Here is a 16022-nt window from a genome sequence, read left to right on the forward strand (position 1 = left end):
GCACTTTTAAGTTCTAATCGGCAACAAACCTTTAATAAACAGTTGTAGTCGAATGTAAACTTAAAATCTCTATCATAGGAAAATTTTGTATTGTTTATATTGCTTATCTGTTTTACAACGTATGGTGGGCGACACATTACCTAACTGCGCATTTCGCCAAATACATGACGTCACCCGTAGACTGCGCTCGCCAGGGATGGAAATTAACTTTTTTAAAAGTCTACCACTCCATGTTTTTACCAGCCACTTTTTTGTTTTTAACAAATACTACAAGCTCTACAATACTTGGGCAGTTTATTTAATCTCAAGTCTCAATGAAATACTGACATTTTCACGATGATTTGTGGTCTTTTATGGCTTCCAGTTTTATGGTTTTTAGTCCCAAGAATGAAACTATTCGTTCTGGCATCTTTGAAGCGTGTTGACAACACACCGAGCAGAACATTGTCAGAATGGGATGCACCGAAATCAAAATTCTTGGCCGAAACAAAAAAAGAAGAAACAAAAAGCCGAAAACCGAAAAAATAAAATTCAAACTAGAATGTTTAACTCGACCTCACTCATGTGTACATTAAATAATAATGTACAGGCCTACTGGCCTGCAGAAAGGTACAGAAATTGAATGAAGTAATCAAATGTAAAATAACTGCATATTTAACTGTTTAAATGAAAGATTAATCCTTATTAAACTTACAAAAGCTATTCAATCAAGAGCATTGTTTAATGTCAAACTAAATATAAGGACATCACTCAGGCAGCAGTAAAGGCTACTGCGCCTTTAAGACCTGAGGCAGGGATATGCTCGTCTTTCTAGACTGTGCATACTATACAGTTCACTAAAGGCATATTCAGACTATGTCTGCTAGGATACTCATCAAGATGGACATGTTGACATACTTCTTGTGTGAGTTTGTCCTTTTAAGCGCAAGACTTGAAAGAAAACTAAATATTTGCGCGCTGTGAGACTCGCGCGCGCTCTCGGATGATGCACAGCGTCAGATCTTCTCTCAGCGCGCGCGAGTCTCACAGCACGTCTTCACGCGAGTGATGACGGAGAAAACGACTGGTTATATGCACACATACGGCAGCACTGGCATGCATTGAACAAAGTTTACAAAGAGGTGAAACAGCTCGGTAGGTGAAGCGAGTTTACCCGCCACAACTCTAAATCAGCCGCATTTGGCTGGTGGCAGTGCTTATTTCCATCCGTGGCGCGCGCGCTCCGAGCCGATCTCAGACTGAGCGACCCGTTGTTTTTTAATACTTATGGGGATGAAAATAAATTTATTCATAAATACTTTTTGGAGTCAAACTCTTTTGACAAAGCTTGAACAAAATACTTTCAAAATTTATGACTTTATAAAGCCGTGATAAGACTTTTTAATACTTTATAAGGGTCTTAATTTTCCCAAAATTGATTTATCACCTTTTCAGACTTTTCAAGACCCCGCGGATACCCTGTGCATTATCCTAGAGTGTTGCCATGTTGCCGATGAATCTTTAGCACTGTGGCAAAATATTTGTCAGCAAAACAGCGTTGTCCAAATTGTAAACAAAGCACTTAACTGCAGTTCTTTGCAACAAATCAACTCAAATCCCCACTGAATATGTACAATACTGTCATAGGAAAAAAACAAAAACAATATTAATGGTCTTTAATCAGGGTAGATGCCATATTTAAATGAACATGAGTGCTTAACTTATAATGCACATAAATGCCAAACATTTTTTCCCAGAATTACAAGCTTTCCCTGGACTGCAGAGTGCAAAATCTCCAAACAACTAGGAGGACAGAGATCAGCTCAGTGGAGGGGTCAATGTCACTTTTTATGAGTCATGGACAAGAGAAAGCTGTGCATGAGCATGTGTGTGTGCGGACCCTTAATTAGTGGCAGATTACACATGCTCCTCTAGCCCCCGCTGACCTCAGCCTGGAGTATGACGGACATCCTGTGTACTGAAGAGCTCCAGGAATACACCCTGACAAAACCGCTCTCTCCCCCCCGTACCGCTCTGCCAACCCTCTATAAATAAAGTGTGTGGCTCTGAAATTAATAGGCCGGTAAAAGCCTGAAGCAGAGGAAGTAATCACCTGCACTGCTCAAATTTATTGTTACCTGTCATTACACAATATTTAACAGGAAGTTGAAGTAGGATGCAATTCAACAGTGAGAAATGCATGAATCAGGATGGACTGGCAGGCATTTTGCTGACTGATAAGATCAGGACGCTTCTAGAAAAATTATCAGGTGTGTTAATGGACATGAATGTGAGAGCTGATAACTCACCGTCCCTTCAAATACATTGTCGTAGATGTTTTCGGTACCACAGTCAGGGCAAGTGAAAGTAAACCTCTCGCAATCACGGTATCGCTCTTCGTCAGTGAGCTGGGCTGGAGCACCAAGAAAATTGTCCCCTTCGTCCTCACGTTGGTGCTGCTGTTGAGCTCGGAAGTGACTTGGGTCAAGACCTGAACAAGCAGGTAAAAAAAACAAAAAGAGGTTAAAGCTGTGAGCACCTTTTTAAAAAGGCACTGAAATTAAAAGCTAAGAAAATGAGCCACCTATGTAAATACAAATTTTAAAAAAATCAGCAGTGCAAGTTTTGAAACATTCTAGGCTGAAATTAACTTCCTGTGTTAGTGATAAAGCTGTGCAGACTCAGACTTCCCCATGGTTATATTTATGGACAGTGGAAAGACAATGATGGAAAGAGAGGTATAGGAAAAGGCTGAAAGAGGAGAGAGGGACAAGAAGAAAGAAGATGGCACGGCTGCAGAAGGCAAGAGAGAGACTAGCAAATGATAAGAATAAACTGGAAACATAATAAGAGGGAAAAGGAGGGGTAAGAGAAAGCACAGCTATCCGATTTTTCCCAGGCAGCTGAGATCATCAAATCATTAAGAGACAGCAGCTGAATCTCCATTTAATCCCCCCAGGTGACACCGAACACTACTAGAGCATGGAAAAACAGACTACGTCCCCCTGGGTAATTTGGCTAAGTGAATAAATGAGCACATAAGTAAGTGTTGACTATGAGACTTCGGGGATTAGCCGGCGTCTCTGAGGATTCAAGCCCGCTGACGCCCGAGTGCTGCTGCCATCTACAGGCAAACATGTGGCATGAATCACATCTGCGGCCAAGGAAATGGGAACTGTGCGTGAACTGTAGTTAGGAATGGACACAGAATGTAGTCTGTATTGTGAGGCACTTTTGCATGACTACATGAGAAGCAGTTGACCAAGAAATTCTGGAAGCAAATGTAACAAATGTGTTTCTAATCATTATGTAAATAAGGAAACCCGCTACTTGGTTCTGGTAATATGGTGGATAGATTGAATTAGTGTCTGAGTTTTGGACCCAACCGCAGGATACCAAACAACCATGGTCTGTTGTCATGGAGACAGAGTGGCAGGGTTCATACACTTTTTAAAGAAGCTGAATTTCCATCTGGGGGGTAAATAAAATCTCAGCTGCTAGGCAAAAGAAAACATGTATACTTGATATTTGTAAATGCTTTAAAATGAACATGTTTACAATCTAATATCCAAATATATAACCTTAATCTAAGTTGTTAAATTAATTTCTTCAAATGCAATGTTTTTGTTAAATAAAAGAAAAAAAACAATGAATACAAATAAAATATAATTCAAAAATGAATTAAATCAAAATAAAATAAATAAGAATACATGCTGCTCTTCATAGCGAAAAATTAGGAATTGATCCTAATTCAAATGTCCTTTTTGGCAAAATATAAATGAATACTAGTCCAGAGTACCTAGCCAAGTAGCAATGAGCACTGCATCAATGCCTTCGATAGGCTCGCAGATTCGGCCCACGACAGGGTGCACTTGCTGGGACAGGTAGTACTGCGTGTCCAGGCTGAGTCCTGGCTGTTTCTGGAGCTGTTCCAGGGCATACGCCCTCTGACTGGCTGCCAGGTTTGAACCGTCCTAACAGGCAGGAGGGAGAAGGTTAGTTTGGGTTTACTGCCAATTTATAGAGTCAGACACACAAATACACTGGTTGCTCACCTGACAGATGACATAAGAAACAGTGTCACCCGCTTTGACCTTCTTCCCACCCTGAGAGTTGATCCAAAGGGCAACATGGACGTGTGGAAGACTCTTTTTGTCAGGGTAGTCCTGAGGTTCCTTTGTAAGGGACTGAAAGGAAAAACAACTTATTCCCTTGAAAAAACTAAATGAGACTACCAGTCAAAACTTTGAACACCCATGAAATTATGTTCTCATGACCTTAAACCACTCTCTGCCCCCCCCAGTTATTTAAATATTTTGTGCAATTATTTAAACTAGGGCCGGGACTTTAACGCGTTAATTAAGATTAATTAATAATCTTATTAATTAATTAATCTTAAAAAATTTAACCATATTTAAACTAGGGCCGGGACTTTAACGCGTTAATTAAGATTAATTAATAATCGTATTAATTAATTAATCTTAAAAAATTTAACCACACTTATTTTTGCACTGCGGAACGTTTTTCACTGAATGAGTTTCGACGGACCGATTATACTGGAACACCAACTAGCGCTCACGAGTCACGACAACAACAAACCATAGTGAACATGAATGAAGAAGCTGATGAGACCGCTTTGCTTGGCCCCGTGGATGGGAAATCCACGAAAACGAAAGGATGGAAGCGTCTCCAATTCAATTTGCGTATCACCGCAGCACATCGAGCCTCAAATATCACAAATATGCTTTTGCTACACTTGATGGCAAACATTGCGCTGGTCTGCTGGACTGAAATGAATAAACAATATTTTGTTGATTAAGCTTATGTATTCAGTCATTATTCAATGGTATACTAAAAATCCATATGAAAAATTATTTCTCATTGTTCTCAGGTCAGATATTTATATGCAATTAAAATGCGATTAATTAATTACAAAACCTCTAATTAATTAGATTAATTTTTTTAATCGAGTCCCGGCTCTAATTTAAACAGTTTAAACCCTCCTAATTTTAAATGAGGTTTTATTTTTTCTAATTCAGTCCTTTACCTTGTGTATCTCAAACATGTTGAGTGGGATACCAGTGGATACCGCCATTGGCCACCTTTTCTCCAACCTCGATCAGATGTTTTTGAATGTTCTCTACGATGGCGTCACGGTTCTGGTCTGACAGAATTTGACCAATCACATAACTAGATGAAAGGGAAAAAGATAATGTAAACCACAACCATAATATAAAATAATATATAGTGGACTAAGAATACAACTACATTACTGTCTTTATAGGATTGATTGGGCTAATAATCTGTAGTTCAGTGCACTGACTTGCCACACTCCTTGGCCAGGTCACACCAGTCTCTGCGCACAATGTCCAGGCCTTTGAGCTCTTGTTTGGTGGTGTATTTGCCATCTCCCTGAGGCTCAACCATCAGTGCGGCATATTTCTTCTTCTTCAGCAGCAGTAGAGATTTAAACACACCATCGATGTCAATCTCCAGGAGTTATAGAGTTTATTCACCTCGCTTTTCACCTACACAGACACATTTATTCGATTGGTACTGCTTGCAGAATGGCTGCTTTAATTCTCTCCTGATTGTCAGCGATGTCTCAATCACTAGTGCCAGACTCATATATGCTTTGAAGTTCCGACAGCATTTTTCAAATATACCTTGTTTCCCAATTTAAAGACCTCCTCCAGGTTGGTGCTGTTGGTGTTGATCATGATGGAGTCAGTATCCCCATATATGACCTCCAGATTCATCTGAGAGAGAAATGTAAACCATCAAACCCACGCACGGCTTACAAATAACAAAGGCGGCAAGTCCCGCTTAATTATTACTGTAACATACACTAATCATGACTCACCCTCTGCACCATTTCTTTGGTGTGCATCAAAATCTGCGGGAGACAAAAGACCTCCATGTCATTCGGGAAACACAAACACTAAACACAGCAAGTGGAAAACAATATCAATTTCAAATCGGTCAAACTGGAACGTCAAACAAACCCACTCACTTTGGTTAATATACATCTATCAGCAAGAAACATGACGGAAAAAAGTGCACATGCGTAAACTCCAACGCGTGAATACGAGGATTCGCACATGCAAAACACACAAAAGAATTTAATTAGCAAATCTATTCAGTAATTCAACATTTATCAAAGGGGGAGAGAAAAGGCCTCAGTGATTTGCTTCTAAATGGAGGATAATTGGCTAAGAGGTCTATTAGCTGCACTGAAATGAGGCTCCAAACCCACACACCAGCAGAGTCATTATAAGGCCTAATAGTCTTAATCACCACTGGACTGCATGACGAGAGAGAGAGAGAGAGAGAGAGAGAGAGAGAGAGAGAGAGAGAGAGAGAGAGAGAGAGAGAGAGAGAGAGAGAGAGAGAGAGAGAGAGAGAGAGAGAGAGAGAGAGAGAGGAGAGAGAGGAGAGAGAGAGAGAGAGAGAGGAGAGAGAGAGAGAGAGGAGAGAGAGAGAGAGAGGAGAGAGAGAGAGAGAGAGAGAGAGAGAGAGAGAGAGAAGAGAGAGAGAGAGAGAGAGAGAGAGAGAGAGAGAGAGGGAGAGGAGGGAGAGGGGAGGGAGGGAGGGAGGGGGGGTTGTCCAGCTGCAGAGAGAGACCCATGTAAACTACAGCTGTCAGAGAAAAATAAAAAGCAAACAAAAGGGGAACAAAATGAAAGACAGACAGAGGGAGTAAAGTGCAAAGAAAAAATCATTGGCCTTAAAAAAAATTAACAAAAATACATTTGCATAGTGGTTAGAGCCGTGGTGCTCTTTTGGGAAATACAGGTCCAAACCCCCCTTCAACTCCCATTGACTGCATTTACATGTCATTTTAATGAAATCCATATTGAAGCTCAAATAGAGGTTAACAATTACTGAAATATTGCTGAAATTAGACAAGCTATATTACCATTCAAACATTCCCCCAACACCCACAGCTACTTCTACGAGGTTTGGATATTAAATTATTGATTATTATTATTATTTATCCTACAAAAACCCACTGTAGACAGTGACAGGTAGACAGAGACTGTACATTTCTGAAGTGTCATGATAACAGTGACTGTTTACTCAGGGTGTCCAGTCTTAAACATACACCCCACAGCCGCTGTGCCGGCATGCAGGGTGACCTCTATGGGAGAGGGACTCGGACAGGTGGGGGGGTCGGTAGGGGAATAAGGGGCGCTAATCTGAGGCCTCAAAGAGACAGGGACACACTGCAGCCTGTCAACAGCAATCGAGCAAGACACCAGGATTCATACCCCCCAGCACACACACACATCGTAGCCAAACCCAAGCCCCCGGAGGGACAAGGACGAGGCTATTTCAGAACATGGGAAGCTCCACTCCTTGAAACTCGAGCAGGACTTAAGCATGCTTTATGAGGTGTAACATGCCTCCCAGAGGGAAGTAGGAGGTCAGGTCTGAGTAATAACAAAATAGCTGTCGGCATTAACCAACATAGCCAAGGTCACCCCAAAACACACAAATACACACCTAATTAAGCAGGATTAAACAACTCTTATGTGCGGTTTACTGTTGGTGTCTCTTCCGTTTTTGCATTCTCAAAACTGGTTCTTCATCAAAACTAGAATTGTAAAGTAAAGAAAATGCAAGTACTTGCCAATGTAAAAGTAACTGCCAAGGTGTGTGGATGCTAAGGTGTTCTGAACAATTGTAAGGGGTTCAAGCTATGGGTGGCTGCTTATTTTGCCGAGGTCAAGAGCCCTGAAGATGCAGTCACGTAAGCAACATTTTGGTGAAATAAAAAGGTCCTTTGTCCAGTGTCAATAGTGTAGTGACGCATGAAGCACAGTTCGCACAGATGTCACTTGCAAAACAAGCAGCTCATGAGGGAAAAATAAGCAAATTTGCATGAATTTGTAACTTTACCTCACTGATTTTTTTCAATCCTGGTCAGGGGAAATCCTATTTAAATAACTGGATATTGCCATCAAAATGTTGCTAAACAGTAAGCGTGACTGCACCATAACCCTAAGATATTTTGATCTCTACATGGTTAAATATCGTTTCAACAATTTCACTATTAATAAGCAAAAATGATAAGTTATAAATCTTACAAAAGCAACAGCACACCCTTCAACAACTTGAGGTATAATTAATGTCTGTAGCACATTTGATGCAGTTACAACATGAAGCTTAATACTTAAAATCCCTAACCTTAAGTATGAGAAACAGTGGCAATATCTGAACCACTAATAACGCACAATACAACTAGGTAAGCTCTAGGTGGCATCACAGAGACTTCACAGGCGTTGCTCCATGCCTGGATCTCCAGCAGTACTCTTAGAGCCCACTCATGAATTGCTACACCATCTGTCTCTGTGTGAGAGTGTTTCTGACCTTGAGCAGGTGCGAGTTTACTTCACAGGGAGCCGTAAAGTTACAGCCACTTAGCAATGCAACTGTACACTGCACATAGTTTATTTAAGCTCCACTGTTAATGCTGACCCAGTCAGATATTAACTAAGAGTTTGAAAAAGGAGAAGAGATATAGTTAGACCGGCAAATAGGAAATAGAAAATAAAAGAGGCTACAGTGATGATTTCGATTATGTTTGTATAGGTTTCCATGGCCGCTGTACTGTATATCGGTGCATTGGGACAACAGAAACGGATGGGGAAAAGGGGAGGTGAAAGACAAGTCATTTGACTATGCCTCAGAAATAAGAGCGGGGACAGCTTGTCTTATAAAGCATGCTGACCAACACATCTGAGAGTATACATACAGAAGGCACAGAGCCTCTGACATCGGAGTCCAGCGACTGTTCAGTAAACGTCCTGCCACCAAAAGAGTTACAGTCAAACAAAAAACACATTTTCTATTTGGATTAACACACCTCAGAAACACCCAAAAAATAAAGCCACTCTGGCCTGAACAGTTTTAAAAGATTAATTACACTTTAATTACTTTATGTTTTACATACAATAGTTAAACAATATTATCTATAAATATCTTTATTTATCTATTCTTATTGTATTCATCTAAAATCTAAGTCTTTATGGTGATTAAATAAATGTATCAATTTCTTTAATAAACAGATTGAACCTTATTGAACCCAAACTTCTGAATGGTACTGCATTTAATACTGCATTTGTTTTTATGCGCAATATGCAATATTGATGCAACTTATATTAAATTTAAACTTCAAGCGCTCCAATTTTTAAAAATTTCACTTTTTGTCCATGAATAGCAGTGCAGGAAACTCACACACAGACAGCCCTAATTCTTCTATAAATGTTTTCGACATTCTGTATTTTTGTCCAGCGGGACAACACAACAGTGCCCCACATTTAGCCTTTTCTCAGCTCCCTGTCTGACTGCGGGCAGAAGTGATGAAAGTGGACTGTAATTACAAAGCTCAGTGAATTAGCGGCTGTGTTGGAGCAAAAGCCGCCTGTTAGTAAGATGGAAAAGGGGACCGGACCCTCTCCGTCACAAGCCTGGGGATACATCGGGAGTGTGTGACATGATAAAGAGTCAACAGAGGGTCATTATGGAGCCTACCATCAGATCACTAAAGCCTCTGTCATACACACATCTGAGTAAAAACGCCTGACTAATTGTTCTTTGATGCGTCTGTAAATACAAATAAATAAATAAGTAATATTAAAGCCTACCCTCTGCATAAACTACATCCTGATGGATTAATGAAGTCTCAACCTACTTAATTTTTCAGTTCAACATCTTTTAAACTGCAAATATGTTACATAACGTCATATAAGTTTAAGTAATTCCAAATGCCTCTTCCTCTAAATTGACTCCACTGAGTACTTAAATGGAGAGTGACACCAAGCAGTGCATCCTAGAGTTAAAATGGTGTTAAAATACCACCAATGAACTGAAGCAACTGGCTCAGATTGCAGTGATTGACAGGACAGGAGTGTTTGGCCCAGTCTACACATAAGGCCCTCCATCTTTTCCCCCCAATCGACAGGTCTGTCATTAACACATTCATTTATCTCTTCCCAACCATTTCAAGCGGCTGGTGGAATGGTTATAGTGAAAAACCGAAGTCTACGGCTGCTCTCATAAAAAGTTAATTCCCCCTGCCCCGTGGTGCCATTTGCTCTCCCGGGGCATCTGGCCTTCTGTTGGCTTCGGTGCACATCATAGCAGGCATTTTAAGCCCCAGAGCGGTACAGAAACCTTGTAAAAGAAAGTATCTGGTGACGATTGTTTTGAAAAGCGTCCTGCTGAAAAGCATTTTGAGGATGACAGTCCTCTGCCTGAAATAGCAACAACCACACAGCACTGTCAGGGTGAAATACGTCTGCTGTCATCTCTCTATCCTCTGCCCAGAGGATCTAAAACACATACACACAGGCGGATTTAAACAGCAGTGGGACACGCAAAAATGAATTGCCCTCATAGCATGCAAACACATCTTTTAGGAAGATGGCCACATACAGTTACCTTCCTGACAACGTGCAAATCATGATCCAAAGGACGTAACAACAGCAAACACACAAAGAGAACAGTAAAATGACAGTTATTTCTGAAGACATTTAAACAATACAGGTGTGCACAGATTCTGCATGGGCTGTGTGGAAGCAAACATGGCAGATCATGTGGAGTCTGAGCTCTATGGGGTAAAATATCACTGCAAATCCACTCTGATTTAATACGACCGCCTGAAATCACTTTAACGGGCAGCCTGGCATTTAGAACCGGAGGTAAAAATATCCCACTAAAAAGAACGCCGCGTCCCATTCCCAAACCCCAACATAATACCTCTGATCAATATTTCCTAACAAAATTTATTACATCTCGTTTCTAAATTATGAGCTTCAGCTGACACATGCATTGACACTAATGCACCATTTTCTCATACTGTACAAATAATCTCAACACGGGTTACAAGACCTTTATATCCACTGGCAGTGTGAGAACATTTCAGGCTAGTTGACAGCAGGCTTATTATAGTTAACTAATAGGGGTGTAATGGTACACAAAACTGATGGTTCAGTACGTGGTTTTAGGTCACGGTTCAGTACAGCAGTTTTACAAAATTGCTTTTTATTTATTTTTATTAAACAGTAGCTTACTGAACAAAATGTGTCTTTTCACAAACACACCCAAACCATCCCCATATAAGGCCTTTCCATACATGCTTTCCTTACATCCTTTCGCCACATATCAAACTTGCCACTGTTTGCAATGCGCTTTCGCCCGATCCTCAAGCAATGCCAAGTGCGCCATTCTCACAATAAACAATTTTTTATAAAAACCCAGATTACAGAGCTCTCATTAGCCAGCTGTACATACGTGTATATCTGCATTATTCAGAGAAACCTTGCAGCTGACGCAATTATGCAGCTTTTCTTACTCTTTAACTGTAAATGATCAAATGTATTTAAAATGTATTTTATATATAAATTATATAATACAATTAATACAATATACTTCATAATTATGGTCATGAACGTTCTGTGAATGAAATTGATTAACTTTTTAACACGGTTATAAAGCCATACAAAGCAAGTTTTTTTTGCGTAAATGTGGTTTCAGTTTTTTTGTGTGTAATTTTTAGAAAAACAATGATGAAATCTTTGGTAAATTGTGATTTTTCTTAAAATCATTCGTATGCACATTTCACACACAAATTTGTGTACGCATTGGCGTACACATTAAATGAGACCCATTGTATGAAAACACGTAAAAGTCACATAAGGCAGTTTTTGGATTAACTTCTAGATTGAATTATAAAATTATGTTTTTACTCCAATTCATTGTTGAAATATAATCATTTATACACAGTGGCTGTCATTACCATGGCAGATTTATTGAAACATACATTAAATAAGATCACTAAAAGGTTAAGTAGAATATAAAAGTGTATATAGTGCATGTTTAGCAAATATATTATTTCACTAGCAAACTATTCAGCTGGGGACACTGAATGACTTGCCTGAGGTAAATGTAATGCTAAGTGACATTGTTTATAAGCCGTTTTATTGCCATCATTTGCCGTTGAAACACTGAGCGATTACATGACATGACACGTTTTAGTAAGTTGTAATGTATACTCAACATGCCACACTGCCTATACAGTGATTGGTCACGTCATATTAAAGAGCATCAAACAGGCATTTATTTCATGACAAAATGGACAGAATATTTAAATATATTCTTGTGAGAACAAATGATTGAAGTATGTTCCGTGGGACAAGCCTACTGTTAACTGCAAAAGACCGCCTTTGGTACACGCATGCACCGCACCGGAAGTCCTGTACCGAAATGTTTCGGTACGAATACGTGTACCGCTACACCCCTATTACCAGTACTTAAACTATAATTTGTTAGACTTAAACATTACATTTAAGCTACAAAATTTCTTATTTCATTTAGTTTAAATTGATGAACAAACTTTTTTTTTTATAAACCTAGTCTCATATATTATATATTTATATAAATAATATTTATCAATATTGGATAGATGGAGTTAATTGTCCCAATACTTACCGATTTTACACAGAGAATAATTTAGCAGTCAAGTATGTACATACTTAAAAGGTAATCTTTAAAAGACACTACTAACTTACCATGGATGAAAGTAATCTTCAGCAAATATTAAAATGAATGTCTATTTTTTCATATTGTGATACCTAAATGCAATTGTAGAATTTCAATTTATTGATTTTAGTTTGTTTTACATTACATTCATTAATACAAAATTAGAATTTTATATTGCCAATTTATGGGTTACAAATATTATATTTGGCTATTATAAAAATATATTATATTAGGTATTATATTTTTTTCTAATTAAGTATCTTCATTCGAATAGACTTTAGAATCAACAAGCTGTTCGGCTTTATTCCCAAAGGAAGCTGCAGTGTAATTCCACACTATGTTCTATAGTTTACTGAACTACATCACTGGAAAATTGAGTAACACCTCAACACATGCAGGGCACATTATTCTTTACACTTATTCATTAGCAACAGCAATACTAGTATCTACAGCTAAAACAAAAAGTTTCAGTAAGCCAAATGGGGAAAAATGACAGCAATCGTGAGTCGGTAAATTAAAAAACCAAACAAAATATTAAAAGAGTCCGCAGAAGGGATTAGTTAAGAATAACACATCACTCACGATGCCAGCCTAAATTAAAAGGTGCAAAGCTCTTGAGGGAACTTGTGCGAAGAACGTGAAGCTACGCGAGGCTGACTGCATCTCGCGCCCAAATCCAAAAATATTCTTTGAGGCCCTGTGACTATTTGTTAAGTCCAGTGATATCAGGAGCAAATCCCCAACCAAAGACCACAAGGTCAAACGGTGCATACAACAATGACTACAGAGGGGGAGGAGGGCACTTACATCTTATTCTGGGAAGGTTAAAAATGACCTTTGTGATTTGGACAACTGGACATGTTGTCTGAGAGAGCAGCAAGGAAACAATGTTTACTCAGATGACACTTAACTCAACCTCCCCGTCACCACGACTGGCCATCTCATCTCACCAACAGCCGCTTGAGATCTAAGAAATTCATGGCACAAGGGCATGCCATCCGTGACAGCATGTGTTTTTTTTTTACATTTTGAAATTGTCTAAACTAGGTAAAGAAGAGACTAAGGCCTGGAGGCAAGGTGGGGTGAGAGGTCAGGCTAACTAACGTTCCAGAACCATCAGCAGTCCGTAGCGACAGAAGCTGTAAACATCACTCGATTAACCCCAGACCCAAACCCCCTCCCCAGCTCCACAGCTGAACCTCCGCTTTTCACACTGGCTGCCGCACAGAGAGCTGAAAATAAAATTTAGGCACATCAATCAGGACGGACCCCTCAGCATGAAACCCTAAACGCCTATTCCATTGCATACATTTCATACCAGGGGAGTACAGGGTTCGCACCAGAACAAATGTTTCCCTGGAAAGGTCAAGGGCCACAGAACGTCACTTTACAAGTGCTAGTAAAGGCTAAACGCACATGGCTCTTGCTAACTGGCCAACAGGGGGATTTCCCCAAATCACCATGCAGAAAAATGAGCCAAACAACAGTGGCCTAAGCCAGTTTTGATAAAATACCACTCTGCATTCGAAGCAAAACTGTAGAGTAGGGCTGCACGATATAAAAGAAAAAAAGTGAGATTGAGATTTAGTGTTTCTGCAATACATATTGCAATATGATAATTTCACCAGATAATTTGAATAGCTCTATTTGTAATGAATCAATCATTCTATGATGATTGGGGTGATTATGTAACAGTGAATCTGCATAGAAAATAATAAATTACAAGCATGGATAGTTAATTGATGCTATAAAAATGGGGATGTTATTATTACTAACTAAAAACAAACTTTAAAAAAAAAACAAAAAAACAAAGACTTACATCAGCAATAAATACTACCTAAAATGACAAAACATCTTTGGAAAAAATGTATTTGAATTGATAGTTTAGTTTGTCTCACGTTTCCATTAAAATACATGGAGGAGACTATAAGCTATACTCGTATACTCAGGATGTGTGCAGCACCCTTGGACCAAACGCAGAGATCCATTACACTGATACACATCCAGTTTACACCTAAATGTTTACTTTCACAGACATAACGGGCTGCGTTTCCATGAACACCCCACGCAATGGGCATTTTTACATAATTGCGTGTGTTGAAGTGCAAATAAACGCAAAAGAGAACTGAATTTGCAATCACATGCTGAAAGACATGGCTTTCTGTGTATTAGTACAAGCACCGCGTTGAGTTCTTTTTCACTGCTTATTGTCCTAAACACCTTTTAGCATCGACCACATGCCAAATTCGTGAGCACTGCAAAGAGTTTCTTTTCAGGATATATTGCGCTTATAAATCTTTTTAGTATCAAGCACACCCCTCTCTTTATATTCTCATTTAGGGTAGCATATTCATTTTATATATCAAAATTAATTGGAATATCGCAAATCTACATATCGCAATGGCATGTGATATGTGATTTTAATATGCTACTTCAAAACGTTGTGAAGTGTACGTTTTAGGTCAACGCATACAGTAGAGAATAGACTGGGCACGTGAATGTTACTTACGTGACTTGCTTTACGTTAAAGAGTTATTAAATACAAATGTGAGGGAAACGCCTCCTTACAGTCTCGGTCAAGAACCAAAACGAGCGTACAAGCTACCTCTTTGAAAGAGAGATCGTGTGATACCTTTGGTTCGGTTTCAAACCTCATTACACCCTCGAACTGTCAAATACATGTCAAATACTGTTTGTCAAAATGGCTGTCTTAACTGGTAATCATGTAAACACAGTCGATTATGTCTTAAGTGAACGGTATCAGGTGGGGAAAGAACCCGGATGTGTGTCAATAGGATCCATAGATTTGGTTTTAAAGTGACAGCCTGTTAATACAGTAAACCTGCTGCTGTCTATCAAACAACAAAAGAAAAAGAAAATCACTCTGTACTCTTGACTGAATAACCTTTGTAGATTTATTATGAATCAGTGTATATTTCATTAATGTGAAGACTATTAAATAAAAAAAATAAAAAACTATTCCCAGAAAGAATGTGAAACACAAATGTAAATAGATTTTACACACTTGAAGCAATATCATATCGCTTATCAAATATTGCATTATTTATCAAGGTATTGCATTTTTCTTCAGTAATGCACAGCCCTCTTTTCATCACTCTAAAGTGTCAATTGTGCTATATAGCAGGTATGCATATATACACAGTATAGCAAAATCTTTAACAATATTAAAGTATAAAAAAAAGTATTTAGTTGAATGATATACCTAACCAAGTAAAAACTAAATATTGTGGAATGTTATTACAATTTAAAATTAATTTTATTTAAAATTTATTTTAATATGCTACTTTGTTCCAAGAGACATTTCTTATTATTGCCAATGTAAAAACAGTTGTGATGCTTAATACTTTAGTGGGAAAAGTGAAGCATTCCAATAAAAAATATGGACTAAGTTGCTTTCCCTTGCCATTATTTTAAAATAGTTTTCACTTTTCTTTTCTCACAGTGTAGATTGGGTTTTACACACAGAAATACATACA

At 38.8% G+C, this 16022-nt stretch overlaps 1 protein-coding gene across 1 annotated transcript in view; it reads right to left on the reverse strand.

Moving 5' to 3' along the window:
- Positions 1-16022, reverse strand: part of pola1 (polymerase (DNA directed), alpha 1) — a 73591-nt gene that overhangs the window by 43464 nt on the left and 14105 nt on the right. Inside the window, 9 exon segments of the mRNA XM_067435230.1 lie at positions 2289-2470; positions 3779-3953; positions 4035-4166; positions 5027-5059; positions 5061-5169; positions 5303-5480; positions 5483-5507; positions 5646-5738; positions 5843-5875. Of these exon segments, the coding sequence (XP_067291331.1) occupies positions 2289-2470; positions 3779-3953; positions 4035-4166; positions 5027-5059; positions 5061-5169; positions 5303-5480; positions 5483-5507; positions 5646-5738; positions 5843-5875 (960 nt within the window).

Source organism: Pseudorasbora parva, chromosome 24, assembly GCF_024679245.1.
Source record: "Pseudorasbora parva isolate DD20220531a chromosome 24, ASM2467924v1, whole genome shotgun sequence".
NCBI lineage: Eukaryota > Metazoa > Chordata > Actinopteri > Cypriniformes > Gobionidae > Pseudorasbora > Pseudorasbora parva.